We start from the raw sequence: 20,881 nt of genomic DNA, 5'->3' as shown, positions 1-20,881 counted from the left end.
ATGTTACTAAATCATGTCAAAGGCAAACTGACTGCAACATGCACCACTTATCTGTGTGAACCTCTGCTTCACGGAGGAAAAGGAGCATTCAAATACAGGTGTGATTTTGAGATTTATAATAATTACAAGTGTATGTTATAGCTCGATTTGAATTTAGGCAGAGATTACACTACATAGTTTCTGTAACCTTTGGGCGTACTGGAATACATTCATTCGGCAGCTGGTGAGTTTTACTGGAATTGGATTATCTTGAGTCTTTTTTTCCCGCCGGGCCTCCTCTGCCATGCAGTCAGCATGGGCATTTCGATAAAGTTTCCACAGTCTGTTCTTCACAGTCACATGGGGTGCGTGCCGTCCCGAGTAGCGGGCTGTAAGGAGTGGTCCAGGGCGGCGACGGGGGGGCCACCCTGGGTGACAGCTAGGTTGGCCTGCTCTGGCAGCAGGCTGGGGTCTGTCAGGATGGACGTGGACGTACTCAGGAGGCGGAGTGAACTCAGAACCACTGAGGGGACACACACACACAAATAACACACAAGTTACAGGTAATGTAAAGGGACAATGTGAAAGATCTGGGACTTCACTTTCAAAATATGGACCTGGTTAGTTGCTGTAAATCTGTACTTTTATTTTGATAAATATGGGTTCTAGATTTTCATTGGTTTTGGACTCACTGGGTCTCAGGGCAGGCAGGGAGCAGTGCTGGTCCAGCCAGGACAGGGTGGATCGACACAGGTCCTCCACACTGGCAGTGGACACCATTCCATTATAGGACTCAAACAGAGGCTCAATGATGATACTGAACTGACGCTGGGTTGAGGAAAGAAGTCTGGATCGTGCACAGTAAAATGAGATATGCAGTTCATAAAGCTTAAGTTTCTTCCTTGATTGTCTTATTTCCATAACCTTAATGAGTTGTTTATGAGCATTGCATAAAGTGTCTCAAATGGTGTCCTTAGCTAAGGTTTATACTGAGTGTTTTATGGTAATTTCAGACATAACACTGCAGCTGAGTCCCTAGTTACCATGGCTCACTGTGCAATTCCCACACACTGCCAGCACTTGATAGAGATCGCTATTTTGGAAGTTAAACCCTGGAAGGTTAAACCCTCAATTTTATACCTCAATCTGCAATTCTAAACCCAATGGATATTAAATCATGTACTGCTTAATTATTTTTTCTCCAAAGCTCTTTATCTTCTTTGACTGTTAGCAATGAACTAGTGGTGGATAAAAAAGACTGAGGAAAGGCTTTGAAACAGCTACATCAGCTTGGTGGACAGCACCGTTTCTAAACTAGATAGAAAACTAGAGGTCAAACCTAGCTGCTATCTTGAATCTATTAAGGGCTGTTTGAATCCCCATACAGATAAAGCATCCTTCCCCTGTAATATTGTATGGATTTAATATAGAATATCAGCAGTCATGTAACTGCAGTCTCCGGGACCACAGAGAATACCTTAATATTCATGGAAAGGAAACACCCTTGAGGCGCTTTATGCAACACAGAGATGATAGTGTCGTGATCTGAGGCTCTTATCTTGGCTGAAGATAAGGATGGTAGAAAAGGAGTTTAATGCAACTCAGTCAAGGATTAGGTGATCATTAAGGAAAGGGTTATGGATTAAACCTACTTACGTTTTTTTTGGGGGGGGGGGTTTTTTGCAACCAGCATTTCCTACAGACAGGCTTTTATTTTATCTGCCACATTAGATCGGGATGCCCCAGGTGAATAATGCACTCTCTATGAACATAAAATTATGGTTGTATCTGCACAAATTCCAGTGCTGGTAATTAAGTACATTTACTCCAGTACTGTACTGGATTAGTTTGTGGTACTAGGACTCTGAATCTTTCCCTTTTAGGGGACATTTTTTTCATTACATTTCAAAAAGAAGCATCCTATTTCTAATCGGTCTCTGTTGATCTAACACTTGTAGTTACTAATTTATTTGAAGACAAAGGAAAATGTGAGCAAAAAATATGAGCAAAACATAAGTTAATCAAAATAATGCTCCTCCAAAGTTTGAGACAGCCAGTCAATGCAGTGAGAATGAATCACTACAAAGCACTGAAATATGAGAACCTCACATAGAAAATGTAGTTTTATTTCTGATACTAAGGTACATACTTGAGTAGAATGTTCATGCAGAAACTGTATTTTAAGCAGAGTAATATATCCTATGTGTTGTATTTCTACTTTTACATTTGCCAACAGGATGCAAAGACAGTCTCATGTCTGTGTGACGGATGCTTCAATGTCTGCTTGAGCAGTTATCACCAGCAAAGCATGTGTTGTGTTTATTATGGAGGCTTTTTAGGCTAAATATAGAGATAGAGAGAGATAGAGATAGGCAATAACAAGTAAGAATTGGTTATTTTAAACCAGGTCTGGAGGTTTTGTTTCATGTTTGGCCCGCCTCATATAAATGTGTGCCTCTTATAACCTGGGACAGATTTATATTTCTAAAGGATACGATCCAGAACTTCCAGTTCTGCAGCGTCTGAGCCCGGACGTACTCTCTGAACTTCTCCCTCATGTGGTCGAAGCGCTGCCGTGTGATAGGCACACCGGTGGCCGGTAGCTGCTGCTGGCACACGCTGCATGAGGAGACATATGACACTGGATGAATAGTCCCGATGCTACTACTGTAATAGATCCTGGAGCACCTGCTGATCACAACGCAGTTTAAAAGGGTTAGGAGGCGGACAGTACATTCTTATTACTTCTCACTTATTTCACTTATTCCACTTATTTCAAAAAGCAACCATTAGGAAAACACTATCTGTGAAGTTTAAGGATAAACGTTACCCACACTACCGTGCAGCAGTTGGAGGTGACAATAACCATTCACAGAAAACAAAAATAAGATATCTTTTGGAATTCATCAGCACTTTGGTCTCCAGTGTCTGAGTTTGTAATAGAAATCGTCAGGCAACACATCTCTTGATCACCAGTTTGTAACACATCGATAACACCTGAGCAAGCGTTTTATAACAACTGCATGCCACATTTCATAAATATGGATTCAGTCCTTTCTTTCTTAAGCAATTCATGCACTGCACACTGTATGTTGTGTGACATAGCAGTGGAACAGTGTGTTATTGAGCAATTGCCCTTTTTAACATGCCAATTGTTGTGCTCTGGATATCAAGTATGTGAACATGAATTTATCATGACCACACATTGTTGTTTACTTCAACATGCAAATTCTGTGAGTATAGTTTTTGGACACAGTCACTGTTTTGTACTGCATGCAAATAGCCCACTTCCATGTGTGTGGACATTAGGGTTCGACCGATATGGGTTTTTGAAGGCTTATACAGTATCGGTGATACTAATACCGATATTTTTGTATTGAAGCTGCCACAATATTTAAATTTAAAAAATGTTATGCCCAAAAAATGAGTATTCAGTGTTTCCTCCATAGTCAGCTCCAGAAACAGCATTTAGACCATCATGGGGCACTAAAATTCTGAAACCCAGACTAATGAAATTCTTTTAGGGTTAGCACCTATTAAGGCAGAGTGACCCACCCACCTATTTAGTGGTATGGGAAACTCTGGGATACATTACTTTAAAAGTAATTTAGAAAAGAAACACACTATTGAACAATTCAATGAAAAAATTATGTACACAGAAAATTGAACTGCAGGTTTTACAGACTGTTTTAAGTTTGGTTTTAGGTTTGGTTTGCTGATATATTGGCAAACTAATATATCGGTCTAACCCTATTCAGTGCATACATACATGTGCCTGCACACACACACATACATACACACACACACACAGCAGACAAACAAAGCCAGTGGTCTCACTTGATGGCAGAGTTGAGAAGCTGGATCTCCTCTCTGAGTCTCTGAGCCTCCTCATGCAGCTGAGCTCTCTCCTGCTGCATCTTGCTGATGTACTCAGCAGTCTTCTGCAGAGTGGTGGCCTTGCTGATCTGTGCCAGCAGACAGAGGAATTACCACATGTCAGCCTTACGCCACAGTTTTCTATCACTGCGGTCACATCCATAATGATTAGATGTTTTCTTGGCTGCGTTTACATGGCATACGGTACTTCAGTGATACTGTGCATCAACTGAGATGATCTCTGGTGAAGCTCACCGCCTCCCACTAGCAGCACATCTATCTCTAACTCCGCTGCACATTCTTTAACAGTACCTTTATGCTTGGCTGAGAGCTGAGTGTTGTCACAAGGTTATGTAAAGTGTCAAATCCCAGTTTGATGTTGAAACGCCTCTTCTGCTCAGCTGAGATGTGAGTTATCCTCCTGGTCTCCGTCTGCTAGAGACAGCAGAGCTTTCGAATCAGTACATCACACTGAGATTCCCCTGCTGAGTCAACACTCATTTTTCACTTTGCAGCTATTTAGCACTCACATGGCTGCCTGCAAAAACAAGGAGCTATCTGATATTTGATGATATTGTTGGGAACTATGACACACCATGCGGTAGTATCTGTGTATTGAGGTATTTTTAAGACAATATTTACTACCTTATTTGATTCCATCTTTCCATGTCCAGAGAAGGAGTGTGGGGACTCGGGGTTGGACGCTTTCTCTAAAGGGTTTGTTGGTGATGTTTGCCCTGGATGTCTGGAAAAACTAACTAAAACAAAGAAAGATAATGACACGTATTAACTGCATTTGGAAGGAAAACAAAGCCCTCATTAGATGGCCTCTACAATGGCACAAAGTCCCTATGCACCTTTATACCTACAGTACATCATGTCTCCTATGTACCCAATAATCCCTGCAGGTTATTACCCAAATAATGTGATTTTGTTATACTGAATGTTGTTTTCTGCATGGTTTTGTTTTCTATTGTCCTGTTTTCACTCTTGTTTGGAATGCACCCTATTATAAGATTACAAGAGAATCATGTCAGCAGTTAAAGGAAAGCACTCTTAAGTTTTTGGGAAATTGCAAAATCATCCATGTGTCTCTAATAGATAATTCATCGTACATCATGACACTTTAGCAAACAGTATGTTGAGTGGTAGTAGGAAACTAGCATTAACCAAAGTAAGAAGACTGAACTTTTAGTAATAAAAAGTAATAGAAATTTCATTAACTCAATATACTAACTGATGTAACCAGGTTTATTTTAGATAAGAAACCATATTCATTCATTCCCTGCGCAGTGATTTTTTGCTGTACACAGTCTCCCATCGGCCATCACGTTTACTTTCTATGGAAACAGGGAAAGTAGTCCCTGGAAGTCCCTGCAGGTTTTACCAATGTCCTCCACAAAACTGCTTAGCTGCAAAGACTTAGCCACATTCCATTCAAGATTACTTGTTATTTAGCTGTAGAGCTGCTACAAGTTCTCATCGTCTCACTTTTCAGATAATGCTAGTTTTCTAAAGCGTTAAAGCTAAAGTGTTAGCATGGAGCACTGGAGCAAACAATCTGCCGGGGACACATGGATGATTTTGGTGTCTATGTTCTCATCACTTTATGGATAAGTTGACCAACAGGCCAATCTTCCAAAAACTTGCCGTATACCTTTAAAAATAATTTAGGTTCGATTTAGAACAAGTATAAAATGTGTTATTTTTTGGAACAATGTGGACCCACCTGTTAAGCTGTTCCTCTCAGTGCCGTAGATCTGTACAGGAGATAGTTTCTCAGTCTTGGGAATGAGGAGGGTTGTGTTGGTGTGCGTGGAGCCGTGGGTGAGCAGGGCAGACACCGCCGAGCCTCTGGAGGTGCTGGCTTGGGGCCCGCCGTGACCCAGGGCGGGGCTCTGGCTGTGCAGAGGTGACAACAGCGGGATCCCTGTGGGCCAACTGGGTCCGTGCTGCAGCTGGGATGAGGCTCCTCCAACATGCATGCTGCTGCCTGACTGCTAAACACACAATCTCCATTTAGAAATGTCATCATCCCTTGAGAGCGACCGTTTCCTCCTGAGAGGATGTTCAACAAGTTAGACAGCAATGAGCACTTGGTGATAGAAGATGGTGTTTATATAACTCTAATATTTGAAAAACTATCAAGCTTTACAGCTTTACGTGTTACACAGGACCCTCAGACAGGGCCAGAGTATTAAAATTAAGTTCCGCTAGACAGTTATATTAGAAATAGACAACAATACCTGAGCCAACTTTATATGTGATTACAGAACCATTACGAACCTCCAATACACATATAGTGAGTATTGTCGGAAAGATATATTTCTTTAATTTGAGCTAACTTATATTTAAGTTAGTTGAACACCAGAAGTCACTGGAGCACTTAGAAATTACCCTGTGTTCATTCCTTGACCTCTTTAGCTACAGGTATTATGTATTTTAACAAAAGCTTATTAAATATTTATGTGTAGATATATGATATTTGTGGAACTTTTGGCTAACTGAATACATTGTTTTTTGGCTTCCATCACCATTAAAGTTTTCCAACTGTTCCTATAAGAGTTCAAATTTAAAATATATTGTTGACTGAAAAAAAGAACAACTAATAACTGTGAGCGCAGACAAATAAAAGCAAAACATTTTGTAAGTATAAAGCTGCATCACGCAAGATATGTTAAAATACACTTGTCTTACCAGTCTAAATCACAAACTGGGGCTCTGACTGAGAAGAGTGTCCCATCCCCTCCTCATTCAGACCTTGTAGATTCACCCTATTTGGCCAAATTAATTTCAGGTGTCGGGTATGGTCACTGGCGGGAAATCTAATCGAAACTTAAGCGTGAAATACAAAACTTTCTCCTGAACTATCTGCTCCAAGCACTCCATCCAGAGAAAGCTGGACTCACTAATGATGGTTGAACATCCTGTAAAAAGATTTTCTTCACCATCTCCACCCCTACCAGCAGCTAAGAAGAAGAAATTCAGGTCTGATGAGTGTGCAGTTTACTTATGTCAAGTTACATCATTTCTGGGTAAAGTCCTATGAACTTTCAAAAATTCCAACAATTATCTTCTGCTGCCAACTGGGGTCGCCAAAGTGCGAAGTTGCCTAATGCAGCTTTAAGTGGAATCAGTAATTTATTTCTGAGATGCTGTGCCAGGCCAACTGTCAGTTGAAATCAACAATGCTCTTGTGATACAAAGAAAGGTCAGGCTTACCGAGGAGCTAGGCGATGATGACCTTTGACCTTTGGCTGCCACTAAAGTAGTGTCAAATCCCAGCGATGGCTTCCCTGCAAGCACAGCAGCCGATAGTTAGCACATTTTTGCTGACAGACACATGCATTACACCACTGCATAACGCAGTGCATATTTTCAGATGGGCAACTGATGTTGGAGAAACTTTACTGACGTTCTTGGGCGCTGGAGGAGAGCAGTTTAGCCAGGCAGCTGGTGGGCGGAGGGGCAGTTGGCGAGTGGCCAGACGGAGCCACGGTGGGACCAATCAACCTCATTCCTCCTGTCTTCTGCTTGTGCTTCCCCCTGACCCCTGTAACACCCACCTGCTCCGGGACTGAGAAGAAGTGGGCCACGCTGACAGAGGGCAGGGCTGCGTGGACTGGCTCAGACGCAGGCAGGTAGTTCAGAGAGTGGCAGGGAGTCTGGGGGTACGTGTCCGCCGTGTGAGGGTAGCCGTGAGCCTGGTGCTGCTCCGACCCCGGGGCACCCGTGGTGGAGGCGGTGTGAGTGATGACAGTGGAGGTCACAGCGCTGGCCGTCGTCGTGTAATAACCGTACTTGTGGCACGGCGGTGGATATAAAAAAGGACTAGTACTTGCAGAGACGGGTTGCTGTATGCTGGTGATTGCTATAGAAACAGGCGGATCGGGGTATGATTGATGTCCGTAGGGCATGGCCCCGGATACGATGCTGGAGGTGTGGTATTCACTGCAGTCCTGGCCTGACCTGGCCTGGTCTGCCCGGGCGCTGCACGAGGAAGGCTGAGACAGATTGTCAGATGAGAGGTTGGGCTAGAAAAGAGAGATTCAATCTATTTTATTGATTAAACAGTCAATTAATATTAGTTGCTACAGAAAAGCATCACAATATTTTTGCAAGAATACATCTCTCAAGCAAGGAGAAGCTGCTGTCAATACTGGCCGTACCTGAGCCAGCTGGGTGTCGATAAGTAGCTGGGGAGTTGTTACCACAGGGGAGGGAACTGGGGCAAATGCTCCACTAGACGAGCTCTCAAAATAGCCGCAGTCAGCAAAACCAGCCTGCTCAGAGGGCTGGCCCCGGTAGTTCATGAAGATATCTGAGAAAAACAAACATACAGATATACAGTCAGTCACGAAGGTGCCGCTAGCGTTGATACAGATGTCAGGAGTGCAGAATTATGCGTTGACATATACAGTCAATACAATGCCATATCTATGTTGAATATTTAACACAGCATATGTCTGCCTTGCTTGCTTACTGAGGAGCTACAGTGGTTCCATACTCTTACTACATTAGATGTGTAATGTGTTTACTAGCAGCCATTTAGCTAACCATGCACTCTATCAACTTCAGAGTAATGAAGCCAAGTGTCTATAGCTGAATTCACATAGAAATACACTAAAACAAAAATACTGAGAAGAGCACTTGCATATAAAATTCCTTATGATGGCTATGGGTTATAGACTTAATTTAAACTAAAAATTACTTTGATAGATATTTTGATTACATATAAAACATGATTACTTGATTTAATATGCTAATTTGCCCAAACACCACATACACAAAAGACTGTACTGTAGTTTTTTAACCGGCATGGCTGAAAGTAGCCTGAATTTAATGCTGTCAGTCTGCACTTTAATATCGTAGTCATGGTTTCATTTCATATCCAAAGAGATCAGAGCATTGAGCCAAAACATCAAACAATGTGTCACTGTCCAAAGGTTTGTGCAGCTCTCTGTATTTGGTGGTCATGCAAGGCATTTGTCAACTCCTGCCAGTCACATGGTTTGGGAGCCAAGCTGGCAAGGGACAGTGGCATGATGCCATCTGTAGAAAAACAGTTTAGTATTAAATACATTACTAGCAGAACAATCTATTAGATTGAGTATATGGATTATATACAATGTATTCAAGGCAAATAAACCTGTTGTTTCCTTCTTGTTGTTTCCTTTCTGTCAGTTTGACCCAATTCCCCACATCTGAGATCAAAGTTTTGAGCTACTGAGCAGAACAACAAAAACAAGCCACTTAAGTGAATCTGCGAATTCAAGTTAACTCTCTATCTTCACTGATGGAGACCTTGATTTCAGCCTTTTGGCACTAACAAAACTTATCATTGACACACACACAAGATTCAAAATCCAGCATGATACAAGGATTGTAGGATACACACAGCAAAAAGTGTGGCACAATCTGATAATACATACCGGTGTGTCTGTGTCTTCATCTCAGTATGGATAAAATACTGGCATAACATTCTGCCTCAGACCAGTAATTTGTATTTCCATTTAAGAGGAGCGCAAAGGAAGACTGTGCATAAATTAAACACATGGCAGTGCCGCTCTGACAGACACCCACCAGCTCCCTGGACCTCGTGACCCAGAGAGAGGCAGACAGCTGATCCCACTGGACCCTGCCAGTGCTGTGAGAACAAAGACTTAACTACACACACACACACACACACACACACACACACTAATGCCAGTGGCAGTCAACCACCATATCACAGCAATGGACAGCAGGTTACTTGGAGGTTACAAAGGCTGACTTTGCTACACTGAAACCAGCAGAAACAGCAGCAAAAATGACCAGAGTCAATGTACTCCTGACCCTGACCTGCTGCAGGGGTGATGATTTGCAACTGACACCATGCTTTGATCTCTCTATGGAAATGTGTGTGTGTGTGTGTGTGAGAGAGAGAGAGAGAGAGAGAGAGAGAGATGATGTCCACAGTTTGTTGTGTTGAGTTTAATGCAGTGCTGAAGCTTATAGGAAAGATGCATGCCTACTTCCCTCCTGTTTGCAGCCCTCCTGCTCTCAGCTCATTGCCGCTGGCTCACTGTTTGCCTTGAACAGGGAAGCAGTCCTGGGCGTAAACCTTCCCCTGCCCGTACACAGCCTCTCACACACTGAAAAGTTCATCCTTGTGGGTTGCACCCAAAAAAAAAAAAACTATGCACACCTGGTGATGATCCAACACACATAAGCTGCGGGGAGCTGCTGGACATCTTGGGCTGCCCCTTGCCAAAAGAGGTGTCACTGTAAATTCACCGCACAGAATTCTGCACACTTTTCCAGCATCTTCCATCAAATTTCCTACACTTTTCAAGGAATGTAACTGGCTGAGGAAAACTTTTATTACCATGCTATTCGTTATCATCTTAAACACTTTATGCTCTCTTGAACTACTTGCAATGTCTGCATGACCCCTGCCTCAGGAATGTATATTCTCTAATGCTCATAATTTACTTCACACATCTCACTCTATTCAACTTCCTCATGGTACACTGGACAAATACACCACTAGTCACTCATGACTCTTCCTTCTACGGCTGCAAGCAATTTGAATGCCACCCTGACCGACTGAGCATAGCTACACAGTGATATGTATAGTCTGTTGTCCAGAGTCTTGCACTGTCTCTACACTGATGTCACCAAGATAAATCCTTGGGCATTTACTGTATGTAATGATAAAAACCATTCTGAAATTAATCTTAATTACTTGCAAGCCTGTGTCTGATGTTAAAGAAAATACTTCCAATGACATACAAAGTAAAGCTTGAAAATGAAGCTACATCCAAAAGAAATCCTCACATCTAATTAGTACAACTTGTTGGGAATTTGAACAGAGGTCTTTGAAGAGGGAAGCCCCAGCATCTCCCAGCCCATCCCTCTATCTCTCCTGGCCTCATCGGCGGTGCCAGGGCCAAGGGACGTGGTTAACCACATCCTCTTCCACTTCCTCATTCTCCTGGCTCAACCCTGCCTTTGACCCCCCACTGACCCCTGGGGACCCACAGGCATAGTGCAGACACAGCACCACAGTATAGGAGTGTCACCCAGGAGCAGCTGAGTTCTTGACTCAACAGCCATCAGCAAAATCAATTGTGTTCCTTAAAAAAGTAAAATAGAAACATCAAAATTGCACTGTAAAAAAATCTGTCTTAACAAGTAATTTAGTCTTAATTCAGTCTTAAAATGTAATTCTTTTTCTTAAAGCAATGAAAACTCGACATTGATTCCAACTGATTCAAAATCAGTTTCACTTGTTTTGGGGATTTTCTATCTCATCCTACTGGCAGATTTTTTTCACTTGTTTAAAGATTCTAAGACTCAATAAGAAACTAAATGACTTGTTGGGATTGATATTTTTTGCAGTGTGCAAACGGAAAAATAGAAAGCGGGATAGAATAAAGGGTCTAGAATTAAGGCTAGCTGTAAATGGAGACTCAACTGTCAGGCTGACAAGTTAATATGATATAAAACACCGATAAGGCAGAATTTGTACCCTCTTATCAGAAATCTGTCATTTCTGCTTGTTCGACCCTCACCTATCAAATGAAGTTTATCAAGCATACAAGTACCACATTTTCATCGTATAATTTAACCATGTTGGATGAAGACAAGCAGGTTAAAACTAGGGCTGAACGATTTTGAAAAAATATCTAATTGCGATTATTCTGACTGATATTGCAATTGCGATATGATTTGCGATATTAGAGGTAATGATAATTTTTACATCATTATTCTCATTTTCATTGAAAAATGTATTAAAATGATTATGGTGTGATTTTTGCGGGGATCTGTACCAAACAAAGATGTTTTCTTAAGTCTGTAGAATATGATGTGTAGGCCAGGACATCTCTGCAGCACGACAATATTTAATTTAAAATGGTATTTTGACACACATTTCGCCTTTAACAAATATTACGCCTCCTGCGATTTGAAAATTGCAGTAGGCCATATTGCGATTTCGATAAAATTTCGATTAATTGTTCAGCCCTAGTTTAAACTAAACATGGATACCCACTAGAAGCTAGATCAGTAGAAGATATGATCTGTTTCCATTCTGTGGCAGTATGAAAAGATCCCACTTTTCAGAGACAGACTGAGAGAGACAGACAGACAGACAAAGAGACAGACAGACAGTCAGACAGACAGACAGACAGACAGACAGACAGTCAGACAGACAGACAGACAGTCAGACAGACAGACAGACAGACAGACAGACAGACAGACAGACAGACAGTCAGACAGACAGACAGACAGACAGACAGACAGACAGTACCTGGTACATCCATGAAATCATCCAGGTTAGGCTGCAGTGGGGTCAGGCCTGGCTGGATCATATCTGCATTGCTGGTGTATGCTGAAGAGGAAGAGTACATTATATTAGACATGAGAGAGAGAGAGAGAGAGAGAGAGAGAGAGAGATGGGTAAGAGCATCAACATGTGTCTATCTGATTCTATGTGGTTGAGTGAAAGCGCATCTTTCGTCATGTGAATTTCCCTATTTGTGGGATGGGTTCTTTTTCCTGACTTGTTGACCCACATGACATCTACTGCAGCAAACTGTGGCAGCGGCCCAAAACACTCTGTCGTCGCTAAGAGGAAGCATAAGGTGTGACTATGTATGTGTAATCGCTACTCTAAAACACACCATCTCACCTACATAATCCTAATTTATTTACAGTATGTAATGATCACAATGAACGATCTAATGGCAATGTGCATTAAGTGAGTACCAGAGAGTTTCAAATATGAAATTTCACATCTTCCATTGCAGCATACAGTATGTCTGTCCTTTAGGCTACTATTCATGACAGAAGGCAAGTGTCCCTTTCATTGAAAAGCATTTTTAGAAAAATTAAATGCTCAGAATAGTTGCACTACCTGTTAAGGTGTTTGCTGCTAACTAACAAATTTTGGATTCGAAAAGTGACGCACAACATGTTGCATCATTAATTTCTTTGTTTCAGCATGGCATAAATGGACAAATATGTGCCAGTTCATGTCTGTTTGCTTTTTCTCTTCCTCCTCACAACCCTCAAAAAACTGAGGTTCTAGATATATAATTTGCATCTAAATTGTGAGCTGGTGATATGATTTGTGACAGTTATTGGGTGAAAATGCGAAAATGAACTAGCCTCCTGCCAGGGATTGCAAATCTGTTTCAGCCATGTATCGAAATAATAAATGTATTCTCAAACCCAAAGACACATTGCTACTCATGTCAGCCTGTCATGCAGCCCACAGGCCACCAGTTGCCCACCATATACTGTAATTCAGCACTTTCAACTGTTTGATGGTGGAGCTGAGATACTATATCGTCACCAGCACAGGGTCACAGCTGAAAGTCATAAATAAAAGTGCTGACTACTCACTGTTGTGTCGGTCGCTGGCCCAGGGGCATGGCTTCTGCGTCATGGTGAACAGGGTGTCGGAGATGTCGGACAGAAAGCAGTCCAGGTCAAACATGTGGGCCTGCTCCGGCACAGCCACGGGCTCCTGGTAAATCTGATTGGACCATTTCTCCAGCTCGGCCCGGCAGATCTGACCCTGGAGACATCAAGACAGTCACAGGACCATCTTACATGAAGCAACATACCAAATCAATCCCTCATCCTACCAACAGAGGGCTTACTACAAAAACGAGTGATAGGTTACAGTGGATGAAAAGGCCCAAGTGCATAACGATGCACTGATGTCCCCACATATCCACATCCAGCATTTGTTGTGGCGTGGATATGAAAAAGTACTGAGAACAGGAAACTGCCATCTTTGTGCACTGAGAAATGCAGGTAAACACCAAACAACTACTTACTAAACTATGATAAGATACCATTTGTTCAATAAGAAGCTAATAAGATAATGCCAACTCATTCAAAAAAAAGTATCAAAACAGCAAGGAAACAATTAATTTCAAGCTTTCCATCCAGATACACAAAAGCAAAATGACAAATCAAGTGCAGTCGGATCTCCTCCGTTATCGTATCAAATTTAGATATGATTTAGATATAATATTATAGAAAACCAACCAGCCAGAAGCTTGTTGATGCCCCACAGTTTTTCTTTCTATTCCAAAAACCAAGCAAAACACTCACAGCAAATGCAGATCCAGACCCCGTCTTCTCTACTTGTGTTTGAGATGCTTTGCTTCACCTCATCTTCTTTTCCTGAAGATCCACTTCTAAGTAAGAGGCCACATTTATAGGGAAGCCCAAATTGAGCCGGAAACTGTTTTGATTACGTCGAAGCTCACGACATCCCTCCCCTGTAATTTATTTATTTATCTCCGGATTTATTTTCCCTGAGGGAGAATATAGGTGTGTGCACAAGTAGAAAGAAGTAAGATTTATTTTCGGTGTGTGTGTGTGTGCAGTACGTGATGAAAAAGCAGTTTTGCCATATTGTTCAAAAACACTAGCCCCCTACAAGTTATCATTATGTTGGCTTTGTTCATTTCTTTATTTTAATGTCTCATCATTTCAATAAGAGCAGCAGCCTTTTGTCCCTGACCTAATTCTGGCAGTCACACTCACGTGCGGACAAACAGGAAGACCTGAGCCCCCCACCAACATACACACACTCATTTTGTCTCAGTAGTCAGAGAAAAATACTAACACCTCCCAACCTGTCACTTCCGACATGCTTTATTTATTTTAGTCAAGAGCTTTCACAAACTGACCTAAATGTGACAGTTTCAGCTCAGTTTTTAATTACAGGCCTCACTTTTATCGAAGTTGATCGCATCACATTTAATTATATTTACTTTCCTGTAATTACATGTTACATTAAATCGAATTTTGTGGTTAAATGATGAGAACTGATGATTAGTAATCATAATGAGATGAAATTAAATGAGATGAGATCATACTGAAATGTCAGAATCCTCTAACATTTGTCTTGTGACGAGTTCACATTGAAAGCAATGCAAGATACAAGATATTACAGTAGGGACACAATTAGAAAAATATATAGTCAATTTATATCATTATCACTATAGAGACCCTCATAGGTTGCACATTCCACTCTCACTTATGACTTGTTTCGTATGGCTTCAGGTCTGTTTGTTTATGTTTTGATTCACTGGCCTGAAGGGATCTTTTTTCATTCTCAAATTGATCAACTGAGACTTGATAGGAGGGCTGACAGTATGTATTCTGAGTCTGTAAAAGATTTGTTCACACTGGTAATGTTTGCATAGGCTTACATCAAACAGAAATGATGTTTACGATGGGTTGTGAAAGTTGAAAAAGCTATTTTCCACGTGCAGATCAAATTGTTAAAAATTTTATGGGAATGTGACTACAGCTTATATAGCCAAAATAAAGTCTGGACTGGGGCTTAGAGCTGGAAGCTCCAACATAATATAACATAAACACTAACATTACAGGAAAGACCCTTTTGACTGGGTTTTACTGAGGCGTTTCTCAAGGCAAGATAATACTATGACTGAGCTCTGGTAATGTAGAGCATAAAAATCTGGTTTAGTGATCTTTGACCTGTGAGCTACTTGTTGGTTTGTGCCCTTTTGAACGGCGCTCAGGTAACTAGCTGTATAAATACATGCTCAGTATATGAGGGCTCTCCGCAGAAAGTCAAATATTATCTTTTTGGTCGTCTCAGTTTTGACCTCAATTAAACTTTGGGCACCTAAGATAAACACAATAAATCTAAGATGGGTTAAAGGATGTGAAGGAAGAAGGGAGAGGAATCATGATGACAAGTGAAGAGAGGGACTATGGAGCGGGGTCGGACAGTTGTGTACAGGACAGTGTGGTTTGAGAGGGGACAGGTCACACCCTCATATGAATACTGTCATGACCGAGGTGCTTCCCCAGGTTCCCTCCCCTTCCTCTCCCTTTCTCCAACCTTCTCCCTTTTCCTCCTCATCTTTTGTTTGTTTTTGCCACCGTGACGTCGCCGTCAAACTCACAGCCCCAATGCTGCTCAACTTCACAAAGCACTGCTGGAAGTAGGTCAGACTTGATTAAAAGACATTAAATTCTGAAGCCACTTTACTTGAATAAAGATAAAGCCTGAGGAGAGATTAGAGGTATTGTCGCTGCCGGCAATCAATATGTGTCAATTGCCTGCAAATGTCGGCCTGTGACGCAAGTTGTTTCGCACATTTCTATTTCTCCTTTTTTTTTCATCCTCTCTTTTCCTCTCTGGTTAACCAAGGCAGACTAAATCCATGTGCTATAAATAGCTGCCTGGTGGACTTTGATGATCATATGGTTCTAACCACCTTCAAAGGTAAACAATGCTAGTGGGTCCCCAATACACACACAAAAGACCGACTGAATCGGGCATCGTCGGTCTGCAGAGTTCAATAAAAAGTTTGCCTACATTAACACTAGTATGTTTTCAAAAGCAATTGAGAGAGGAATACAATAGAAAAGTAAAACAGGACTTGCTTGAATCTTTCTCTCACCTGCTGTAGCATTGATAAGAGATCATCCTTGTTTTTCTGAACCTACAAAGGAAAAGAAGGGAAACCGTACAGAATTAGGAACAGAAATAAAAACAAAAAAAATATACTGGAGATGTAATTTATTCTGGATCAGATGGGCTTACAGAGGAGAAATTGTTATTCTGTGACATGATACACAGTGTTAGATGCGTATTGTGTACTGACCCTCTTCTTGTAGTAAATCCTCCACTTGTGATATTCCTTGATCACCACCTCAATCCTGCGCTTCCAGTAGCTGCCTTCTAACACAATCGCCTGTTGACATGAAGCAGAAATACACAGTCAATCCAAACTGACTTCCAAACTGATTGCTTTACAAAATCACATATAAAAAACAAAACTCAGGAGCTGAATTTGGAATAATATGTCATTTAAAAAGAGCTTTTCAACTGGAAACTATGTGCGCACATTCAGTTTTCACCTTCTAAATACAGCCCAGTGTTTCAGCCCAGAGATGGTATTTTGGTCTTTCAACATTTTGACTGAGGTTGTGCTTCATTGGTCTGATTCAGTAAAACTGCATTTCCTTGGGTCAAAAATCACTCACTTCAGGCTTGCGATGTGCGTCTGCCTCAGATCCCTCCAGTGGGGTGACGAACCCACACACTGGGTTCCTCCTCTTCTCCACATCTGAAACACAGCGTACAGCAACAACCTCAAGAGATTTTACTGAGTAAATTGTACATGATTTATTTCTGTTTTTACTGGACTAAAACATTATGTGTTTAGAACAAGAGACTCAGGTTACTTGTGTTTGTCTATGATTTCAAGGGAATGACTACTGACAAACTCTAATGACAGCTCAGTTATTTCATTAATGAAAGCAGCTATGAAAAGTGGAATCCAATTCAACTCCTAATTTATGTTTGGCAAAGGCCACTCAAATAGTCAAGCACTGGACTTATATTTATTGTCTCTGGCAATTTCAGCCTGGGTTTACTGTGTTTGACAGTGCCCTCCTCCTTTACCATTAATGGAGAGATGACAGAGGAGAGGACATGTGGGCGGTAGTGAGAGGAGGAGAGGAGTGGCAGACTCACACTGAATGAACCAAGCCCTCCAGATCGCATTGTTCAGACGGATCTTATCCCTCCACAGCAACCGCAGACCTTTGAATGACTTCCACTTGGGGGAGACTATCTTACCACTGAGAAAAAAAGTTTTGAAAATGCATTAGGTGACTGTGACACACGGGCAACGTTCCAAACACCACTCTCATTTCCTTTCACAAGAAACAAACCACCCTTGACAACAACAAAGGAGAAATATGAGGGACATGCGTATGCAAAAATGAAGGAAAATCAGGACAAAACCTGTCCTGATTTTGACTAATGGTGCCCAATCAGCTTGTTCACCAGTACACTGCCAAGCTGTTTTTGCTTCTCCAGTGTCCCTCGGCACACAGAGTGGTGAGAAAAGGCCTCTTAATGCTATAGCTGCTCAGGGAGTTGCTAGGAAGCCAGGTGAATCATTTTCAAGATGCTTTTAATGGAGCGACTTTAATGCATGTTACACACTGCAAAACAGCAGCGACAGCAAATTACCACAGCTAAAAAAGGAGAAGAGCCAATTAACACCAGTCCGGTGAATGACAAATAGAAAACACAGAAAAAACACTGTTAAACAAATAGGCACCTGCTACACATATTGCATATACATAAAAAAGCACTGATAGTCTGAGAGATCATGTCAGCGATTTAAAAAAACAAAAAAACATTGCCCGTTTATATATTTTAACTTATTTTAACAGACAAATGTGGTTGTTTTTATGGTGCAAACCTTCCCTGGCTTAGAGTATATGTGTTTCATTTATTGTGCAACTGTCATTAAACTATAAAAAACAAGATTGGCACACAGAAACTGGTAGGAAGAACTGGCTTCTTTGTGCCAAAGGTTGATGGCAACCATAGTGAACAAGTTGTTTGTGCAACATGGAAGCTATATTTTCTAAAGCACACTTGTCTGAAGACAAATTCCTGAAACAGCAAGTTTTTCTCTTTTCAAGGATTTTGCTCGATATCTGACTGAGTTCTGAGTTTTTATCAGAAAACAAAAAGCCAAGGACAAACAGGTGTTTGTTCAGGGCTGCAAGCTTGTTTCAGTTTGATTTCAAATTCAATTTTAAAAGCTTTTGTTCTTTTAACATGGCAGGGTGCACAACTAAACAAAAGCAGAATCACCTGCAGAAGGGGCATTATCATAACTTTCGATTTCCAATGTCCAAGTGGAAATACTTAGAATAACAAATAGGCCTAGTTGTAAAATATGCATAGTATAAAGTCAGAGCAACTGGCTACAGCCTAACCTTTTAAAAACCCAGAGGCATCATTTGGGGTTTCGGCCTCTATCCTTTCCCTCAGTTACACTGTAATCTTTCCAATGCTGCCAACTAGAAGCAAAGTCCAGTTTTCTATGAAGATTTTCCAAGCTGTTGCGCAACAGACTACACAATCCCTTTATCCACAATCCACACACACAAGCAAACTCTTACTATTACTTTTAAAAGTAAAATGGTTCAACAACTGACAGGTTTAGGAGGAGAACTCTTTATGTACAATATTGTAGGCAGTTATGTAGTGGTTCTTAAAAATACAGGTCTTAAATCAATAATATCTATAATATACTGTATACTATAACTTCACCTCATCAACATTTATGTCAGCCCTAATAAGGTGGGTAACTCTATTCCTGCACATAAAAAGGTGGATAAACTTTTTTCCTCTTAAAAGACCCTATCTCCATATATCTTACACCAGCTTGACACTACTTACTGTGATGTATACCATGACTTAACCTCATTCAGATTTATGTCAGCCCTAAATACAGTGGGTAAACTCTATTCCTGCACATAAAATAGTAAATCTGCAAAAAAAAAAAAAAAAAAGGTGTATAAACCTTTTTTCCCCTTTTACTATACCACATTTTCATACAAATTAAACCAGTTTGACACTACTTGCTATGGTGTATGACTTCACCTCATCTAGATTTATGCTAGCTGTAAATAAGATGGGTAAACTCTGCCTACACACAAACAGGTGGCTAAACTGCGTTGAGGTGTAGCCTATAAATAAATGAGGTATATAAAAATACAGGTGTATAAACTTGTTTCCTCTTAATATAGGCTACTCCATCTTCATACAACTTATACCAGTGTGACACTACTTAGTAACGTTATGGTGTATACACTATGCCTTTACCTCATTAAGATTTATGCTAGGTGGGTAAACTCTATTCCTGCACAATACAAGTTGGCTAAACTGAGTCGAAGGGGGCAAAACAGTAAATAAATAGGCGGCTAATCTGTGTTGAGGTGGGTTGTAACTGCTGCTGACCCACCTGTAGGCCAGGGACATGCACTCAAACAGCCGGGTCAGAGTGGGGTCGATGCTCAGGCTCCCGGAGCTAAACGGGCCGTATCGGTACGTCTGGCACCACGTCCTGTTCACCGTGTCAAAGTCATATCCCACCGCCGCTCCGCTTCTCCTCCTGCGCGGCGCCGAGTCACTGTGGGGCGAGGACACCATGAAGTGTCCGCTGTGGATGACCTGTGTGCGGAGGAAGGAGCCGGCGGACGGTCCGGTACCGGCTACCGGCGCGGGTTCCTCCTCCGGGACCGAGTCGGAGTCCGAGGAGTCCGGGAGCTGGCTCTGTCCCGCTGGACACGCTCTCCCTCTGCCTGCCATGGCCCGGTTTCACTGTTGACTATCCACCAAACAGTGAACTTTCTCCTCAACTGACTCCCCCACCCCTCTCTACCCTATTTGTTTTTTAACAAAAAGTTCCAGTTTTCTTTTTTTCTTCTTTTTTTAAACGTGCCGCTTGGAAAACACATTGAGGCCCCTCATCTGTCAGCTGAGAGCCAACTGTCTACCTTATCTTAACAGAGGTCTGCACAGCGATGTGTGTGTGGACTGTTGTGTAATAGACTACCATTATGTCAACTTCCTTTAGGTGGTAAAGTCCTTAAGGGGGGCCATTAGGGACGGTCATTATGAATAATCCTAATGGAAAATAACTATCATATTCCTAATAATACAGGTACTTATCCTATCTATGACATTACACATAATTACTTGCATCTTGATATTTGTATAGGTATAGTGTCCGTCTAAAATGTATTATAGGATTAGGCCTACTATAGTTCTTTTTCATAAGGGAATAGACCAATAATTGATCTTAACATGCGACTTAGTTATAACAAAACCACTCAGCCTGCAGTCTACAGGAGATCCTAAAATACCCTATATGATCTGTTTAGGCTTCCAACTTTTTAATTCTCTTATTTGGGCTTATTTAAAATCTCAATAGGCTAAACTGCCAGCTGCCTGCCAACTCCTCAAAACATTTGAAATTCCTAACAAAAAAACTTAATTTAATTGGATTAAATGTTGTGGCTAAATGTCACAACATTTACTCTAACACCCTGGGCTTCCTGGGTGGAGTATCATGGGCCATGCTGGTAGCCAGGATTTTCCAGGTCTACCCCAGTGCTGCAGCCTCCACCCTGGTGCACAAATTCTTCAAAGTTTTCTCCATGTGGG

At 41.4% G+C, this 20,881-nt stretch overlaps 1 protein-coding gene across 1 annotated transcript; it reads right to left on the bottom strand.

Moving 5' to 3' along the window:
* Positions 1-335: 335 nt before the first annotated feature.
* On the bottom strand, positions 336-20,023 carry mlxipl (MLX interacting protein like). Its single transcript, XM_071901486.2, has 17 exons — positions 19,677-20,023; positions 17,381-17,487; positions 16,888-16,970; positions 16,506-16,595; positions 16,302-16,343; positions 13,246-13,420; positions 12,149-12,229; positions 8,025-8,176; positions 7,271-7,889; positions 7,078-7,151; positions 5,585-5,855; positions 4,501-4,613; positions 4,168-4,290; positions 3,817-3,944; positions 2,475-2,598; positions 672-801; positions 336-502 (listed from the first exon to the last, which is right to left on the bottom strand). Exons 1-17 carry the CDS (start codon positions 20,021-20,023, stop codon positions 336-338), a joined length of 2,826 nt encoding a protein of 941 aa, XP_071757587.2.
* Between the last annotated feature and the right edge of the window lie 858 nt (positions 20,024-20,881).

The sequence above is a fragment of the Centroberyx gerrardi genome, chromosome 11, assembly GCF_048128805.1.
Source record: "Centroberyx gerrardi isolate f3 chromosome 11, fCenGer3.hap1.cur.20231027, whole genome shotgun sequence".
Lineage (NCBI taxonomy): Eukaryota > Metazoa > Chordata > Actinopteri > Beryciformes > Berycidae > Centroberyx > Centroberyx gerrardi.
The sequence above is the reverse complement of the archived record's forward strand: the minus strand, read 5'-3'. Positions and strand labels throughout refer to the sequence as shown.